Here is a 16,107-nt window from a genome sequence, read left to right on the forward strand (position 1 = left end):
GGCAGGGCTGCAGGGATGGCAGTGAGGACGAGGGCCTCACCTCCCAGCAGCAGCCCTGCTTCACCTGTTTCTTGAGTTCAGTGTTCATAGACTTAAAAAAAAAAAAATCTTGCTAAAAGGAAAAACAAACCAAAAGAGAAGTGGGGGCTGCAGAGCCTCATTCCCAGAGGGCTGCTCTGGCCCTAACAAGCGTTCTAGGCCAGACTTCCATGGGCAGGTCATGTGGGCAAGTGCTGAGCTATGGAAATCAAGCAAACCTCTCCACGCCTGTCCTCCAGGCCACAAACACCCCCATCTCCTGAGTCCGGGTAAGCAGAGGGCCACGCACGGAGACGGCGGCCCACGCTGGGCTGGGCTCCGTGCTTCTGGGGCCCCGCAACTCACGCAGCAGAAGCCTGCACTGCGCTGCCCGCAGCGGGGACAGAAGCCCGGAGCTGGTGAGCCTGTCTATGCCGCCTCAACCACCCTGGTGGGTGGCTGGCGGGGCCAGGCTGGGCCCCTCTCCGCACACTGCCGTACGGCCTTACCTCCCAGCGCTGTCGAAGCCTGAGCTGATGTGCTCAGAAGGGCCGGCTCCTCCATGGAAGGAGTGTCTCCCCACTGCTGTCCTGGGGCTCCTGGCCACAGCCAGTAGAGCCTAGCCCTAGAAGGGCTCCCCATGATGCAGCTGTGACCACGGGCAGGCCTTCTCCCATCCCCCAGCCTCTCCATGGCTCTGTGATGTCTGCTAGCCCCATTTTATCGATTCAGACCCCGAAGCTTGGAGGGGACAGAAGGGTCCAATCTATGTCCCTCTCAGCCCAGAGCTAATGCTCCTGTGAGCAGGAGGGACCTGCCGGTTCACCACACCCCACAGAAACCACACAGCTGACACTAGGCACTTGGGTATTGAACCAGGAAGCTTTATTTACACAGTAAAAGTAACAAGCAAATTCCTGAGAGACTAGAGCGGCTGGAGCGCAAGCCACGGCCTATGCGGGGAGGCCAGGCTGCAGGGGCAGGCAGGCCCTGGGCCCCGGGTCTACGCTTTCTGGTCGCCACACTTCCTGAAGCTCTGCAACACCCACAACATCCAGCTCAGGGAAGCTCCTGCAACCCCAGAAACAGCCTATGTGCTATCTGTCACCCAAGCCCCCAGGACAGCTTCCCCACGCACTGAAAACACAAATCATTTGCCAAAAAGACTACGCTAGGTCAGACTATCCTATCTAGGCTACAAGATCTCCACTTCGTTCTGCCATTAAAAAACAAAACAAAACAAAACCTTTCTCTTTTCTCTTTAAAGAGGCATGACAGAGGGGTTTGACCAACAGCGTGGACATGGCAAGGTGCGGCATCATTGCCAGTGTGGGGCCAGGGTGCCTGATCCTGGTGCGCGGCCAGCCTGCTGCATCCCTGCCGGCTGACGTCTGGAATGACCATCATTCAAGTGACCACCCCCCAATAGTCACAGACGGCACGTCAGTGGAAACGGGGGTGCAGCAGGCATGACACCACGGCCGAGCCCGCAGCAGGGGCCCAGGGGTCCCGCAGCTAGGGGAGCTTGCTCAGACAGGCAGAACACCCAGTGCATGGCCACTCACGCCCCTGCACCAGGAGACCCATTTGGAAGTTGGGGTTTGTTTTCTTTTTAATGTAGACTTCCCCTTTATTTAAATTTTCTTTCAGTGTACAAATTCACAAAACTGGCTACAAAAGTTTGGTTGAAAAGTAAGGCTTTCTGATAATGAAAATCTGTACGTCTGGTCAGAACAAGCTCCCCGTGGGCCTAGATGCACGTCTGTCCGTGCAACTCTGGCCTCCACCGTGAGTAAGGCAAGAGGGTGTGGCAACGAAAATGGCGAGGCTGTGGTCCCGGCCCCCAGGCCCCACAGGTGGACGGCAGCCCCTGGCAGTTTGGTGGCTTTGAAATGAGTGGGATGCACGTGGCGCTAAGCCCCTCCTCCCACTCGGCTTTCCTGTAGGCTTAGCTCGCTCTTCAGGGCCCACGAGCAGGCAGATGGCCTGGCACGGCTTGCTCCTGGCTCTGGCCTTCCTTGGTCTCCCCTCAGAGGCAGGGTTCGCGGGCAAGGCTGTGACAAAAGCGAGGCTCCTGCCGCTGCCCCCAGCTGGGGCCCTCATGCTAGTGGGGGTGAGCTGTCTGCCTGCTGCCCGTGGGGACACCAACGTGGGGGGCACCTCCTGGGCAAGCCTCCCTCCCAGAGGACTGAGATCAGAAGTCCTGGGGCCAGCAGGGTGGAGTGCAGGAACAGGCCGCTCTGGGCTGTGTGGCGGCTTGGATGATGGGGTGGCACCTTATAGACAGGGTCTACTCTCTCCAGTCAAGAGACAAACACGAAACCAGCTGAAGGCCATTTCTTTCTCTAAGCAGAAGGGACAGCCACCATCTCCTCCCGACTGCTGCGTGGTGGGCTCGGGCTAGGAGCGGTGGTGGCCCAGGACAGGCAGCTGGGCTAGGGGCGGCAGTGGCACAGGACAGGCAGGTGGGGTCTGAGGAGGCTGGGCCATTTCTGCCTAAGCGCCCGGAGGCTGGGCTTGCTGGTCAATGGGACCAGCTTGCAGGGAGGTGGGGAGGTGGCTGTGACTTGGCCAGCTCCACAGCTTGTCCCTCCCTGCCACCAGGCCTGAGTGGGGAGGTGGCAGGCAGGGTTTGAGGGCAGGTCACCCACACCCCAGTCCCATGACACATACCTGTCACCATGTGCCTCCCACCTCTACCCTAAGCAAAGGTAGCTGGGGGCTGCTGCACGCCTTAGCCTCGGCTGGCACCGCCCGCCTCCATCACTGCCTCTGCCTTCCACAGGAAGGCCTGCTTTAGAGGCTGTGTGCCCTCGGTGGCCACACCGGCTGGGTGACGCCAGGACCTCCCGTGCCCGGTGATACTCTGGGAGTGAGGCATGGCCATGTGCTCTCCACATTCACCCAGCCACTGCCCCGGTCTCCTCTAAGAAGGATTTGCTCTAAGAAGACATGGTCTCCATGACCCCCAGGCAGGGACAGGCCAAGGTATCTCTGCTCAGAGCCACCAGCTCTTGGGTTTGGCTGTCCAGGATCACAAGGAGATGTGCCTCTGGCAGGAGCTACAGCGACCAGAGGCGAGCTGGTTCCCCTGCTCTGGGACCTGCCCAGTGCCCGGCATACCCCCATGTGCCACCCACCCTGGGATGGCAACAGCATCTCTCAGGGCCGTGGAGCTGGGGGCTTTCTGCCAGCTTCTTAGAGCTGATTTGTAAGAAGTGCCACCCACATATTGGGAACTTGAACCACCACCCTTTTGATGTAGTAAAAAAAAAGAAGGTTTAAACAAGGTTTCCCAAAAAGCAGCTTTCTTGAGGAGAAAGGCGAGAAGCATCTGGACTCGACCTGCAGAAGCAAGGCGTTCACTCATCCATGGAAGACGAGTAAAAGCAAAATGACTACAAAAGTGCTTTTAACGCATGTCAGCTAACGCGAGGGAGCACACCAGTTATTTTTAGCCTTATGGGAAAATGAGCCACTTACTCCTAAGCCAGCCCAATTGCTATTGTCTGCAGAAGACGCCAAATTCACTAAAAGCCAGATTCCCATAGAGCAGAGCCCATGTGGTGGTGTCTGCAAGGTGGCGGGAGAGCAGCTACAAACCCGGAGAGGACAGCAAACCCTCAGGGGGCTAGGCTCCTTGGATGCCCCAGGGTGAGAAGCCAGGGCGGGGTAGGGGCGGGGAGTATCAGTCCAGCTTTGTGCCCATGGCTGGGCCTACGACAGAGATGCAGCCCTCAGGACTGGGCTCCCCCTAAGCTGACAAGGGCGGGGGTTTGTCTTGAGGTGGGTGGTGTGCCCTGGTTATAGCCAGCAGTCCTCAAGGACAAATGGGAGGCGCGTGGAATCCTGCAGGGGCCTCTGCAGATTGGTCAGCGGACGCCCTTCACCCCTGAATGGGCACAGGGCCTGCAGCTGTCCACCTGCCCCCAGCTCCTGTCTCCCAAGGCCATTTTCAAGAGGCTGCCCTGGTATCGTGCCATCCCTACACTCACCAGAACCAACCACACTTATCACTCAGCGACCAGTCAACCACAGAGAAGGGCTGCCATCTGCTAACCTTGCCCCAGCAGTGGCAGAGCGATGGGGTCAGGCTCTCCATGCTGCAGGAGAGGCAAGAGAGTCCATTCAGAAAACAGACCCACCAAATTTCTGCCCAACATGGAAGGCCCTAACATGCACCCCTCCAAACTGTTCCTTGGGCCCGAGACTCCGGACATGGGCTTACCCTCTGGGGGGCCAGTCCAGCACCCCAGGGATTCTGTCTCTCACATTGGAATTAAGGCCAAATGGTTCTGGTGTTACAGAAGGAAGCATCTCCCGAACCTTCCCAAGCCTGAAGCAGGGAGACCTGGGAGAGAAGGCACGGAGTAAAACTGAGTGAAAGAAGCTGCGGGACCGGCTCTCCAAAAGTGAACCTGAGCGAGGCCAAGAAGGGCCCTGACACAGCAGATGGCCCCTGGCCCCCAACCCAGGCCCCCCCTGACAGCCCCCACCAGGGGGATACAGAGCGGTGCCCAGCTCTGCCGGGGACAACAGAGACTGCCCAACATCCCAGGGGGAAAGAGGCAGAAAAGATGCAAACTCCAAAGCTGTCCTCTGGGCTGCAGTAGTTCTGTGGACCTGGTGGCTGCCACACTCGGGGAGCCGGTGAGAGGCTGACACACCCACTGTGTGACGCGGCCAGGCCAGGCTCTCCCCAAGGCAGCGGGTGGGCTCCCTCTCTGGGACCCGACACCCCACTCAGGAAACTTTCATCAGGCCCACGAGTTGGGCTCCCCTTCCAGGGCCCACCTAGTGCCCAAAGGGAGGGCTGTCGATGCCAGCGCACCCCAGCCCTGCCTGGGCCCACACGTCCCCTCAGTTCTTCTCTATCTGCTCGATGTCCAACTCGCCATCCAGGGAGCAGAGGCTGTTCCCGGGGACCCCGCGGTCCCGCCAGGCTGCGGCTGGCTCTGCTCTCCTGCCGCAATCCTCATCCAGGGCACAGCCGTCTGACTCCTCACAGGACAGGTCCTCCTGGCAGGCGAGGTGGTCGTCGAAGGAAGAGGGAAGAGGTTCAGGGACCGGGGTCCCAGCGGGGGTCCTGCCCCCTGGGCCGGAGGCTGAAAGCAGGGCGGTCCAGGCCCTGGTGTTGCTGACGTGGCGGGCGAAGGGGCTCTGGGGACCGCAGTCCTCTGTCCCTGCGCTCAGGCAGCTGAGGCTGCTGAAGGTCTGACAGTTCTGTGGAGGGGCAGACACACAGGTTACTAGGGGTTACTCCCCTCCCGGAGCCCCAGGACTGCACACCCCACAAAGCGACTGGACCACCAGGCTGTGGCAAGACCAATCGAGTCCCGGGTTCCTCCCATCCAGGCAAGGACAGGGGCCATGAGCAACGCACTCATGAAGATGCACCTCTGGCCAATGAGCACTCTGTGCTCATAAAGACACGCTCAATTCCATTCTTCACCTACTAACTCGGCAAAGCACACAAATTTGATGCAGGCCCAGCTCTGGGGAGCTGCAGTGAAACAGAAATGCTCCTAACACTTTGTCCACAGCCTTTCTGAAGCGCAACCTGGGAAAAATGTATCCAATTCCTTGATCAGGTAATTTCACTACTCGGATTTTTGTGTTAAGAAAACATTCTAAGATGTGTGTAAAACTTCGCCAACATACTGTTAAACAGAAAAGAAGACAGTAACCCAAACGCCCTACGATGGTGGTGAAATCAATGATGTTTTTCAGGCAGGACCTCTATGCAAACATAACTGACGCACCGCGATGCTCCCCTTGAGAAGAGATCTGACTCGGAGGAAACGCCAGGCTGTACTGCCAGACGGGGTGACACGACGCCCACTCTACCGCACTCTCCACAACCAGAGTGGGAGACACAGGCTAGAAGGGGCCGAGCTGAAGTCCTGAGCCTCGTGTGTAATAGAGTCATGCAGGGAGCTGCGGAAACATGAGTTCTCGGCCTCACCTGGAGACACCGAGCCTCTAGAAAGGAGTGGCCCCATGCCCTCCACAGGTGCTGGGGCCTGGGGGGTCTGAGCTGCTAAGGAGAGGCCAAGCTCCAGGTTCTAGTGCTCACCAGCTCCCTGCCTGCCTTGCTGGGCCCCTTGAGGCCCCAGAGAGAGAGTAGGCTGCACAAAAGCTTCTCCGCCCACCAAGTGCTCCCTCTGTGTGGGGCCTGGCCTGGGGCAGGAGGCAGCCTGGGGCCTTCTCCAGTGGCAGGTATAGCTTGAACAGGATGGATTTCAAGGGTACGCAAGCCGGTTCTGCTTGGCGTCAGCTGCCAGCGATGGGGGCAGGGCTGACACTGTGCACAAGTGTGTGCAGTTCAACACCTGCTCCCAGGACAGAGCACAAAATCCAGCCTTCTCCTCAGAATGATGCACACTCCACAGTCCAGCCACAGACAGGACGGAGGCTGGGACAGTGAGGGGCACTCCCGGCCCAGTCCTGGATATCCCTAACAGGACTGCAGCAACAAGGCCACATACCAGAGGGGAGCGAGGGAAGAACTGCACACACAGGGCAGAGGGGAATTCCAGCCTTTGGTCTCTTCCCGGCAGACGGGTGGACTGTGGGAGCAAAGCAGGGCTTGGAGCACCCGCCGCCTCCCTCGCCGCACGCCTGCCGACGCCACGACCACAGACCTGTCCCGAGGGCCTGATCCTTTCAAAGGCTGCAGTGTTTGTGTGTCTCTTTGAAATACAGGTGACCACCGGCTGTCACAGCCAACAAGCTGTTGAACCAGCCTCAGCAAACGGGAAATCAAAGGTGCTCTCTCTGGAGGAAGGTGTATGTGCCTGCCATGGGCACGCTCATTGTTCCTGAACGCTCCATGGAGGAAGCCGTTCTGATGGGTTTGCTTTTCTTGACATCTTTTGATTAGCTGAGAAAGGTGAAGGCTGAGGTGCTGCAGGGAGCTCTGCACGGGGACTCAGGAGAGGGGCAGGGGCACCCATTAGACTGAAGATGCTGGCCCAGGCCGCTGAGGGAGCCCCGTCCCTGCAGCTGGCCCCCCACGGAGCCACAGGTCCACCCTCTGAGCCATGGTGGGATTTGACACAGCCCAGTGATGTGCACACAGCACACTCCCCCAACCATAACAGAGGGCTGGAGAGGGCAACCCCTGCACAACAGCCCCAGGATCCTCGCCTGCCCCTGGTCAGGCCTTGGCGATGGACCAGCACCCGGGATCCTTGCCTGTCCCCGGCCAGGCCTGGATGATGGACCAGCACCCAGGATCCTCACCTGCCCCCGGCCAGGCCTGGACGATGGACCAGCACCCAGGATCCTCGCCTGCCCCAGGCCAGGCCTGGGCGATGGACCAGCAGCTCCCAAGGCAAACCTGCCGCTTGTAAGGTGGAGGCCTCAGTGCTTTCGAGGGGGAGGGTCTCTGAGGCTCCTCCTGCTTCTCAGCCACCCTCTTGACTGGCCTAGACCTGAGCCAGGACAGAAGGAAAACTGAGTAGGGGGCACAAAACAGGGGCAAGAAGGCCCACCCTGGGTGACCTCAGCCATGTGTCCCAGGCTCTGCTGAGCCAGGCTGCCCCGACAGAGGAAGCCTAGGATGAGACCAGGATGCATCATAGCCTGAGGTCCCCAGGGAGCCAGACCCACCCTCTCCCAACCCTGAGCAGTCTGTTTCTTGGCCTGTATAGAAGCCGTGGTATGTAAGAATAAATAATCACGTCCAGTCAAGGCCACAGCAGCCTGGATGATGTGCTGTGAACAGGTTCTAGGTGGGTGACGGGTACTGAGGCTGACTGCCTTGGGTGTCTGCCACATCTGCTGAGACCAGTGTGCTTGACACCCGAACACGTGCTCGCGTTTTCTGCGAGCTGTCATGTGAAGGGCCTGGGACGTGGAATGCTGCGAGTGTTTTCTGTGGCCTCTCACGTGAGCAGAGCAGGAGCGCAGCCTGCGCACTCGGACAGAAGCCGCACAGCGCTTGTCTGTGCTCACCTTCTCGGTCCTGCTCGGAGCTTCCCACTGACCGCCCCTGGCATAAGGTGCAAGTGGCAGGGGTGTCTAACTTATGGCCACCATGACTGTGTGGGTCTGGGCACTAATCGTGGTGCTACGGTCTAAATGTGTGCCCCCCCGCCCCCCGCCCATTCCTATGTTGAAATCTAAGCCTCTGTGCAAAAGTATAAAGAGGTGGGGCCTCTGGGAGGTGATGAGGTCATGTAGGGGCCTTCACAGATGAGATGAGGCTCATAACAGAGGGAGTGCAGGTGCCTCTCTCGCCAGGTAAGGATGTGAGAAAGTGCCAACTATGAAGAGCAGGCCCTCACAAGACCCCAAGCCTGCTGGCACCTGGATCTTGGACTTCCCAGCTTCTAAGTAAGAGAAATACATTTCTGTGGTTTGTAAGTTCCCCAGTCTAAGGCATCTTTGTCACAGCAGCCCAAACAAAGTAAGACATGTTATGCGTTAGCCACAGCCAGGCGCGGGCGCTGGGGACCCATTAGCTGGACCCGTCACAGATGTGTGGCTTTGGCCTCACTGTGCTCCGGAAGGGGCTGAGGTTAGACAGGCAACACGGAGGCAGCCTCCGTCCGCATGGGCATCACGGCGCCAGGCAACTCTCCCACCTCTGGGCGGCCGGCCTGCCAAGTCAGGGTGCTCAGGGCTCTCTGGACCCATTGGGCCCTTTCTGCTGTGATGCAGGGGGAGTCTACAAGGAAGGGCTGGTGAACCTCATCACAAGCAAACCCCAGAATGCCACTCAGCCCCCAATATCTTCAAATATATCAGCTCCTTGGCCACAAAGCCAGCGAAACCTTGAGAACTCTGTTGACTCAAAACAGCCATTTCAGCCACAGTGAGAGAAAGCCAAGAACCACCCACTGTTTGCCCCAGCTGGTGGCGAGCCCCACCTGTCAGGAAGGAATGTGACTGCCACAATGGGGCGGTGTGTGTTCTGCCCAGAGCCCCACCCCTCGTGAACAACCCCCAGGCAGACACCCAGGGTGTCTGTGCCCTGTGCCCTCCGCGCCCCGGGGGCAAGGTCCCACCCAGCATCTCCTAGCAGCTCCAGCTACCCCATGGAAGAACACTGCATAGTCAAGTTGGAAGCCTGGAGGCCTGTGTGCCCTCAAAAATGTCTGCAAAAAGCTGCAAAATGGCTAAGTTCAAAGTGCCGTATGAACACATTATTCCAAGGTGAAACTGCTGCTCCAGGACCAATGTCACTGTCCCCCAGCCCGCCGACTTCTGCTCTCTTGACATCCAGTCCCAGCTCTGGGCTGGGCCACCTACTCTGGCACAGGCCTGCCCAGGTAAAAAAGCTCAGTGGAAACTGTCCACATGGCCTCAGGCTAGTGGCCAGGGACATGGATCAAGACCTACTCCTAGAGTCTGCAAAAGGCAGACCACAGCAGCCTGCCAGAGAGGCAACTTTGGGATGGAGGCCCTGCCTTTTCCATCAGACCCCCCTAGACCTCAGCTCTAGACACGACAGAGGCCCTGGCCATTCCTTGGCCATTCCCACCGACCCCAGCCGGGGTTTCCTGCTCAGCCCGCCCCAGCCGGCCTCCCCAGGGCTTCCCAGCTAGGAGCAATGACCCTTCTTCTGCAGGGCTCTTCTGTGCAGATATTTATTCCTATACTTTCTCCTGAGTGGGAGGTCCCTGGCTGGGCACGGGGATACAGACGAAGGTGGCCTGGTCCTTGCCTTCTAGGTACAAGCTGAAATCCAGTTCCGCCTCAGCAAACTCATTGACTCAACATATCAGCTCTGTACTGCTGCCAGGCAGACCACCACTCACTCTGTCCAGCCTCAGCCCAACAAGTTCATTCCCTCTGCCAGGTGCTGCTGTTCCTGGGCCAGCAGGGTGAACACGTAGTAGAGACTCTAGAAACATCTCCTGAGCGGAACTAAACCACATGTTTTATCAGTAGTGACCGAGAACCCACTCTGGGCTGCAAAGGGCAAGGTCTGGGGAGTGGAGGGGAAACAGCCCCAGGATTTCTCCAGGGACTGCTGCCTGGGGCCTGGGAGTCCCCAGAAGTCATGAACTACACCCCCACATGCAGGAGTGGGCATCCGGTGACAAAGACAAAGCTGGCTGGTCAGGTGATGTGTCTGGGAGCAGACAGTGACCACTCCCCTTTGTCCTGGTTGTCTCCTCCAAAGGAGGCCGGGGCATTCTCATCCCCTGGGCCCTGGCTCTCCCCAGAACCTGGAGGGTTCCGGAGAGGAGAGTGGGGAACTAGATTCTGCAGTTGGAGGCACTGAGTTCCTCCACTGACCAAGTGGCCTCACTTCCCGTTTCCTCTCCTGGGAAGCAGAACTGCTGTCTCTGGCCAGGCAAGGGCCACTGCAAGGATCCTAAGAGGAAAGCCAGGCTGCTGGTGTCCCGCCTGGAGTCCCAAACCCACGGCAGTGCTAGTCACACTTCGCAGCTCCCGAAGCACCAGGCTGAGAAGCGACTTCAGCTGAGCCTACCTCTTTGCTGGGCCTCTGTTGGTCCAGGGGCTTCCCTCGCCTCCCTGAAGGTTCCTGCTGGGAGCATCCCTCTCGGTGTTACTGGCACAAGAATCTCCAGCTCAGGCCCTGCTTCTAGGGACCCAATCTAAAGCCACAGGTAAAAGCACCCTGGGTTTTAATGTAGTTAGAGGTTACGCACCTGCTTCTTAGTACTACTGTTCTTTCTAGAACAGGAATGTCAAGCCATGGAGACTGGCCATGGGGCCCTGTGGGGAGTCCAGTTCCTGGCCCCAGTCCGCCTGAGACGTGCTGGGGAGCGGCGGGTGCTGGGGACACCTCTCCTGGGTTAGTCGGTGTCTTAAGCGTAGTGCCCACGAGGCTTCCTCTGGGCCCCCGCCTGCGCCAAGCCCGTCTCCCGGAGGCGCTCGAGTGCCTCTCTTTTGGGCGAATGATGACCACTTCCCTCCCGTGTCACCGCTCCTCACGGCAGGCCCAGCTGTGTTTCCTCCTTCCCTTGCTCTCTCCCTCTTTTTAGTCCAGTTTTATGGCGCTCTGTGTTAGAGGTCTTCATGGAGCTACCTCAAGTCCCTCTAAGAAAGGGCCATCAACAAGCCCAGCTCACACGTCAGGAGCAGAGCCTGGCCTGGCAGCTGCCCTGCTAAAAGCTGCAAGGGCCCCGGCTCCGGCTGAGCAGACGCATTTCCTCCCCAAACATGCTTGCATGAGAACAGAATTCTCCAAGTATCAAGAAAACACCAGGCTATGAGAACGGATGGCCAACAGCCTGGAAATTTTCTAAGTCCCATTTGTGCTGGAAGCTGGCACAGAAACAACCAAGACGGCAAGGCATGTGGTTTCCTAGGCTCTTTAAAAAACTATTTCAGAAAAGAAAAAAAGGCACAAGCATATTTCTGGCCCATCTTTAATCCATCTTTGGTAAATCTGGATTTTGCATGAAGGCTGTACTCTTTCTCACAGGAAGCTGCCGCCCCTGCCCCTGGGGCCAGAGGGGTCAGGTGGCGGTGGCTTCTTTTCCTCAGAGGTGGCAGGTGCTAGAGATGCCTCGAAGGTCGTGGGCGTGGCCAAGCTTTCCCTAGGGGCTGACTGCCCATGCTCTGCAGGGCCCTTCCCCCTGGGCATCTGGTCTGCTGCTGCTTCACAGCCACCTCCTGTGTAGGCCAGGCCAGCTGCTCGCCCAGGACCGTGTTGGTGCCCAGTCTTAAAAAGGGATAGCATCAGCCAGGTGGGGTGGGTCACACCTGTAATCCCACAACTTTGGGAGGCCAAGGCAGGTGGATTGCTTGAGCCCAGGAGTTCAAGATCAGCCTGGGCAACATGGCAAAACCCCATCTCTACCAAAAAAACTAAAATTAGCCTGACATAGTGGTGCATGCCTGTGGTCCCTGCTACTCAGGAGGCTGAGGTGGGAGGATCACTTAAGCCCAGGTGGCAGAGGTCACAGTGAGCCGAGATCGCACCACTGCACTCTAGCCTGGGCGACAGAGCAAGACCCTGTCTCCCAAAAAAAAAAAAAACAAAAGCGGGGGACAGCATCATGTCCAGCCCATTTTTGTGAAATGCCTACCACCTTTGGACCCCAAAAGAGGCAGCCCTTCTGAGTCTGGACTGCCCTCAGGAATCAGGGCAACACTGGCAGCAACACCCAGATGGGGAAGCCAAGTTGCCAGGGCCTGAAAATAGGGAAATCAAGTTGCCAGGAGCGGGAAGGTCCTCCAGGGTCCTTGGAGCTCCACGGATTCGGCAATGGATACTCAAGGCTCTTCCCAGACCACAGGTTCTAGAAGCAAATGGCCCAGTGGGCGTGGTAAATATCTACGGGGTGGAAGGCTGGCCCTGGTCAGTTACTAGGGAAGTGCCCGCCTTCCTGTGACAGTTTCCTCAGCTCATTTCTGCAGAGGCCAACAAACGTGTACTGAGCGCCTGCCACATGCCAGACAGATTGTGGTCACGCCGTTGCAGGAGCCGGTACCTCAGGGGACAGACTTTGGAGGCACTGACTCAGGTTGGTCAGGTCCACAGGGCAGGCACCATTTTCCCTTTTCTGTGGACAAGGTATCTTGCCCCAAATCTGACATCCCCTCCAGGTCTGGGAGGCCCAGGTGGTGCCAGAGCCAGGTGTGCTGTGTGGCAGCCAGTCCAGGCCACCCTGAGTCACTTCAGGAAGGGTGGCACCAGTTTGGGGCTCTCTCCATGGTCTCCACACCCCCAGCCATCCCTGGGCCTTGCTGTCCCTGCTCTGGTGGCTCTCTTGGGGCTCCCATGCTGCGCATCGGGGGCACCCCTCCCACTGGATTCTTTACGCAGCGTGGCCTTGCCTCTGGTAACTTGAGGCCTAGGGCCCAGCTGGGGACGAGGACTATAAGGAAAATGACCTATGGCCTCCAGAGGCTGAAGGAATCGGGGAAGGAGGAATTCATCTTCGGGACAGCCCATCCCCAGCCCAGACACCTAAAAACCCGGGCCTCTGCAGACAGACCTAGGGCCAGCAGGCCCAGCCTACTATCTCCCCTGCCAGACCCGAGGAAGGCAAGCGCGGGCTCCAGCAGGTCCCCTGTGGACTCCAGCAACAGAGGGTTCCTCATAACGGAGCCTTGGAAAGTCACTCCATTGGTCTAGGGAGTTGTAAAGTTCACCGGAGTGGTGCTCATTGGGCTAAACCCGCCAAGCAGGCCAGAGCCTGGCCACCACTCTCGAATGGCCTTCCCCAAGTCCCCTCTTCCTCAGGCTCTGCTGCCTGGGCCCCTCCGCCCTTGCTGTTCCCACTCATGCTCTGGCTCCTTCTACAGCAAACCTCTTTCAGCCACATAAACCCCCTCTACACCAGCCCTGGGTCAGCACCATCCTGACGGCCCCGCCCTATCTCCCTCTTCACTGGCAGATACCTTCTCTCCCACCAAAACCCACCTCTGCAGCAGCCAATCCGGAAGCAGGCCCAAGCTCCTGTGTGTACCCCGTTTCCTGCCAAGCGTGCAGGGAACCCTGACCCCACATGCCACGGCCTGGTTCACAGTGGGTGCGTCGTGCAGCCTGGGGGCAGAGGGTAGGTGGGAAGGAAGGGTCCACCCCGGTTGGCCCTCCCGGCTAGGCCTCTGTTTGCACAGCCCTGGGGTCCTACGGCCTACACCCCAGGGTGCTGTGGGTAAGAACAGGCCTTGGAGGCCCAGAGCCACGCGTGTCCTCTGAATGGTGGCCAACCCAGTGGCCTCTCTGAGGGCACCCCACAGGCCACACGGTGGCGACGTTGTTTCTGCACCAGGCCCCAGATGGCAGATGGCCTGCTCGAACACAGAAGGTGTGGGAGCTGACGCCAAAGGGCCTCCCGGCGCTCTCACAATTGGAAAACAAACATTTTGTTTCTGTGGTGTACATTCCAGCCAGCACACACTCAGGACAGGACTTGTGAAACCACCTCACTCGCAGCTTGGCGTGAAGAGAATTCTTTGCCTAACAAAAGTCGAGGAACCTTTCCAAAGCACACAGGGTCCTGGCGGGGGCTGAGGCCAGCACACTGCCTGCGCCCATAGACCTTCAACAGAGCCGACCAGCAGGGCGCACAGTGTCGGGGGTGGCTTCTGAGCAGGACTAGCGATGCAGAAGGTATGTCTGAGGCTCTCAGAGAGGCTGCTGGGCACTCATTCGCATTCAGCTGCCTGGAGCCACGTCGGGGTGCTGAAGACAGGACTGCAGGGTACAGGGGCCTCTGGGCTCCACCCCAGCAGCTCACAGCTCTGTTCCAGATATCGCCTTCCATGGAGGGCACACTGGGGAAAGGGGATCCTTCTTGGAGAAGTGAGCAAATCACCAACCGGTTTAGCCACTCTTGCAGATGAGCAGACAGAGGCTGAACGAGGAGAAGGGATGTGCCCCAGACTGCACAGCTGTGTGACGTGCAATCGGACCTCATCACTCCTGGGCTGTGCTCAGGAAAGCATGCGGTCCTCCGGCAGGACGGTGGGGTAGTACAGGCTGGACAGGCCTGGGCTGGAATATCCCAGCTCGGGTGTGCCCTGAGGGACCTCGGCAAATTATTAAACTTCTGTGCCTCAGCTTCTCATGTGTACGAGGCTAATAAGAGCCTCAAAGCCTCAGAAGTGTTTGGAGGGATAAATAGAGACCATCAAGGAGGCCACGGAGAGTGCGATCCCCCCTTCCCACACTCCAGCCCACAACTGTGCCTGTGACTCTCTCTGGACACAGCGAAGCCACAGCAAAGGGGTCTGGGAGCTCTGCTTATATCCAACTGCTCTTGCTAAAAACAAACCTGCTTTCAAGAGCAAGAAGACACGCCAGCAACACAAAAGATAAAATACCTAGGAATGAACTTGTAAGAACTGGTAAAACTGATAGAAAACAAAAAAATACTTTAAAGAACAGAAAAGTAAGACTGAACAAATAGAAATAAATCTTGTGTCAAGTTAGATTCAACCTCAAGTAGGTGTAAAATCTCCCTAAATTAATTCATAAGTCTAATATGATCCCAATCCAAAATATCAACAGCACTCCCAATCCCCATGGTCTTAGGACAAACTAATTTTCAAGTTTTTAATGAAAAAATAAACAAGTGAGATTAGTCAGGAAACTCTGTAAAGAACAGTGGGGAAGCTAACCCTCCTAGACTAGTCCGTATCATATAATATGCCAAACACATTGCTAAGCCTCCAAAACTACAACAGCATATTAGTATGAACGTACATGCATACCTACAGAGACCAATGAAACAGAATGTTCTGAAACAGACCCAGTTTAGTATATGATAAAGGTAGAATCTCAAAGCAGAGAAGAAAAGATGGCATTCTCCACAGACAATACTGAAACAGACGGGCAGCTACATTAAAGAAAAGGTTGGCTCCATATTCACACCACATACAAGATAAACTCAACACAGACCAAAGAGTGTAATATAACCCATAAAAGTACTAGAAGAAAACAGGAAACTTCCTTTATCATCTTGAGAGAAAAAAAGGCCTTTCCAAAACTCAAAATCCAGAGCCATAAAATAAATAAGTAATAAATTTGGTAAAAACATTTTTTTTTAACATGTCAAAAAACGCCAAATGCACTGGTAGGAATGTAAGATGGTGCAGTCACTGTGGAGAACAGTTTGGCAGCTTCTCAAAATGTTCAACACAGAGTTACCATCAGACCCAGCAATTCCACGTCTAAGAAATGAAAACATATGTCTATGCAGAAACTTGCACACCAACATTTACAACAGCGTTATTCATAATATCCAAAAAGTAGAAACAGCCCAAATGTCTATCAACTGGTGAATGGGTACATAAAATGTGGTCTGGCCATACAACAGAATATTATTTGGCCATAAAAAGAAAGGAGATACTGATACATGCTACGGTGTGGAAGACCCTTGAAAGCATGATGCTAAGTGACAGAAGCCAGACGCAAAAGGCCACATATTGTGTGGATCCATTGATATGAAATGTCCAGAATAGGGAAACCCACTGATTCGGTTTGGCTGTGTCCCCACCCAAATCTCACCTTGAATTGTAGTTCCCATAATCCCCACGTGCCGTAGGAGGGATGCAGTGGAAGGCAACTGAATCATGGTGGCAGTTACCTTCATACTATTCTCGTGATAGTGAGTTAGTTCTCACGAGATCTGATGGTTTTATAAGAGGCTT

The 16,107-nt window shown here is 56.7% G+C and overlaps 2 protein-coding genes across 3 annotated transcripts in view; one reads left to right on the forward strand and one right to left on the reverse strand.

Moving 5' to 3' along the window:
- ABRAXAS2 (abraxas 2, BRISC complex subunit) overlaps positions 1-16,107 on the forward strand; it is a 943,775-nt gene that overhangs the window by 728,500 nt on the left and 199,168 nt on the right. The window lies entirely within an intron of this gene.
- The window catches only part of FAM53B (family with sequence similarity 53 member B), a 255,921-nt gene that overhangs the window by 130,493 nt on the left and 109,321 nt on the right, over positions 1-16,107 (reverse strand). The window contains exon 5 of one of the 2 annotated variants that reach the window (XM_050803753.1): positions 882-5,241. The exons of the other annotated variant lie outside the window; for it this stretch is intronic. Coding sequence (XP_050659710.1) covers positions 4,879-5,241 — 363 coding nt within the window. The 3' untranslated portion in view covers positions 882-4,878. Of the gene's footprint in view, positions 1-881; positions 5,242-16,107 lie in introns of those variants that run through there. 2 annotated transcript variants of the gene reach the window in all.

Source organism: Macaca thibetana, chromosome 9, assembly GCF_024542745.1.
Source record: "Macaca thibetana thibetana isolate TM-01 chromosome 9, ASM2454274v1, whole genome shotgun sequence".
In the NCBI taxonomy this organism is placed as follows: Eukaryota; Metazoa; Chordata; class Mammalia; order Primates; family Cercopithecidae; genus Macaca; species Macaca thibetana.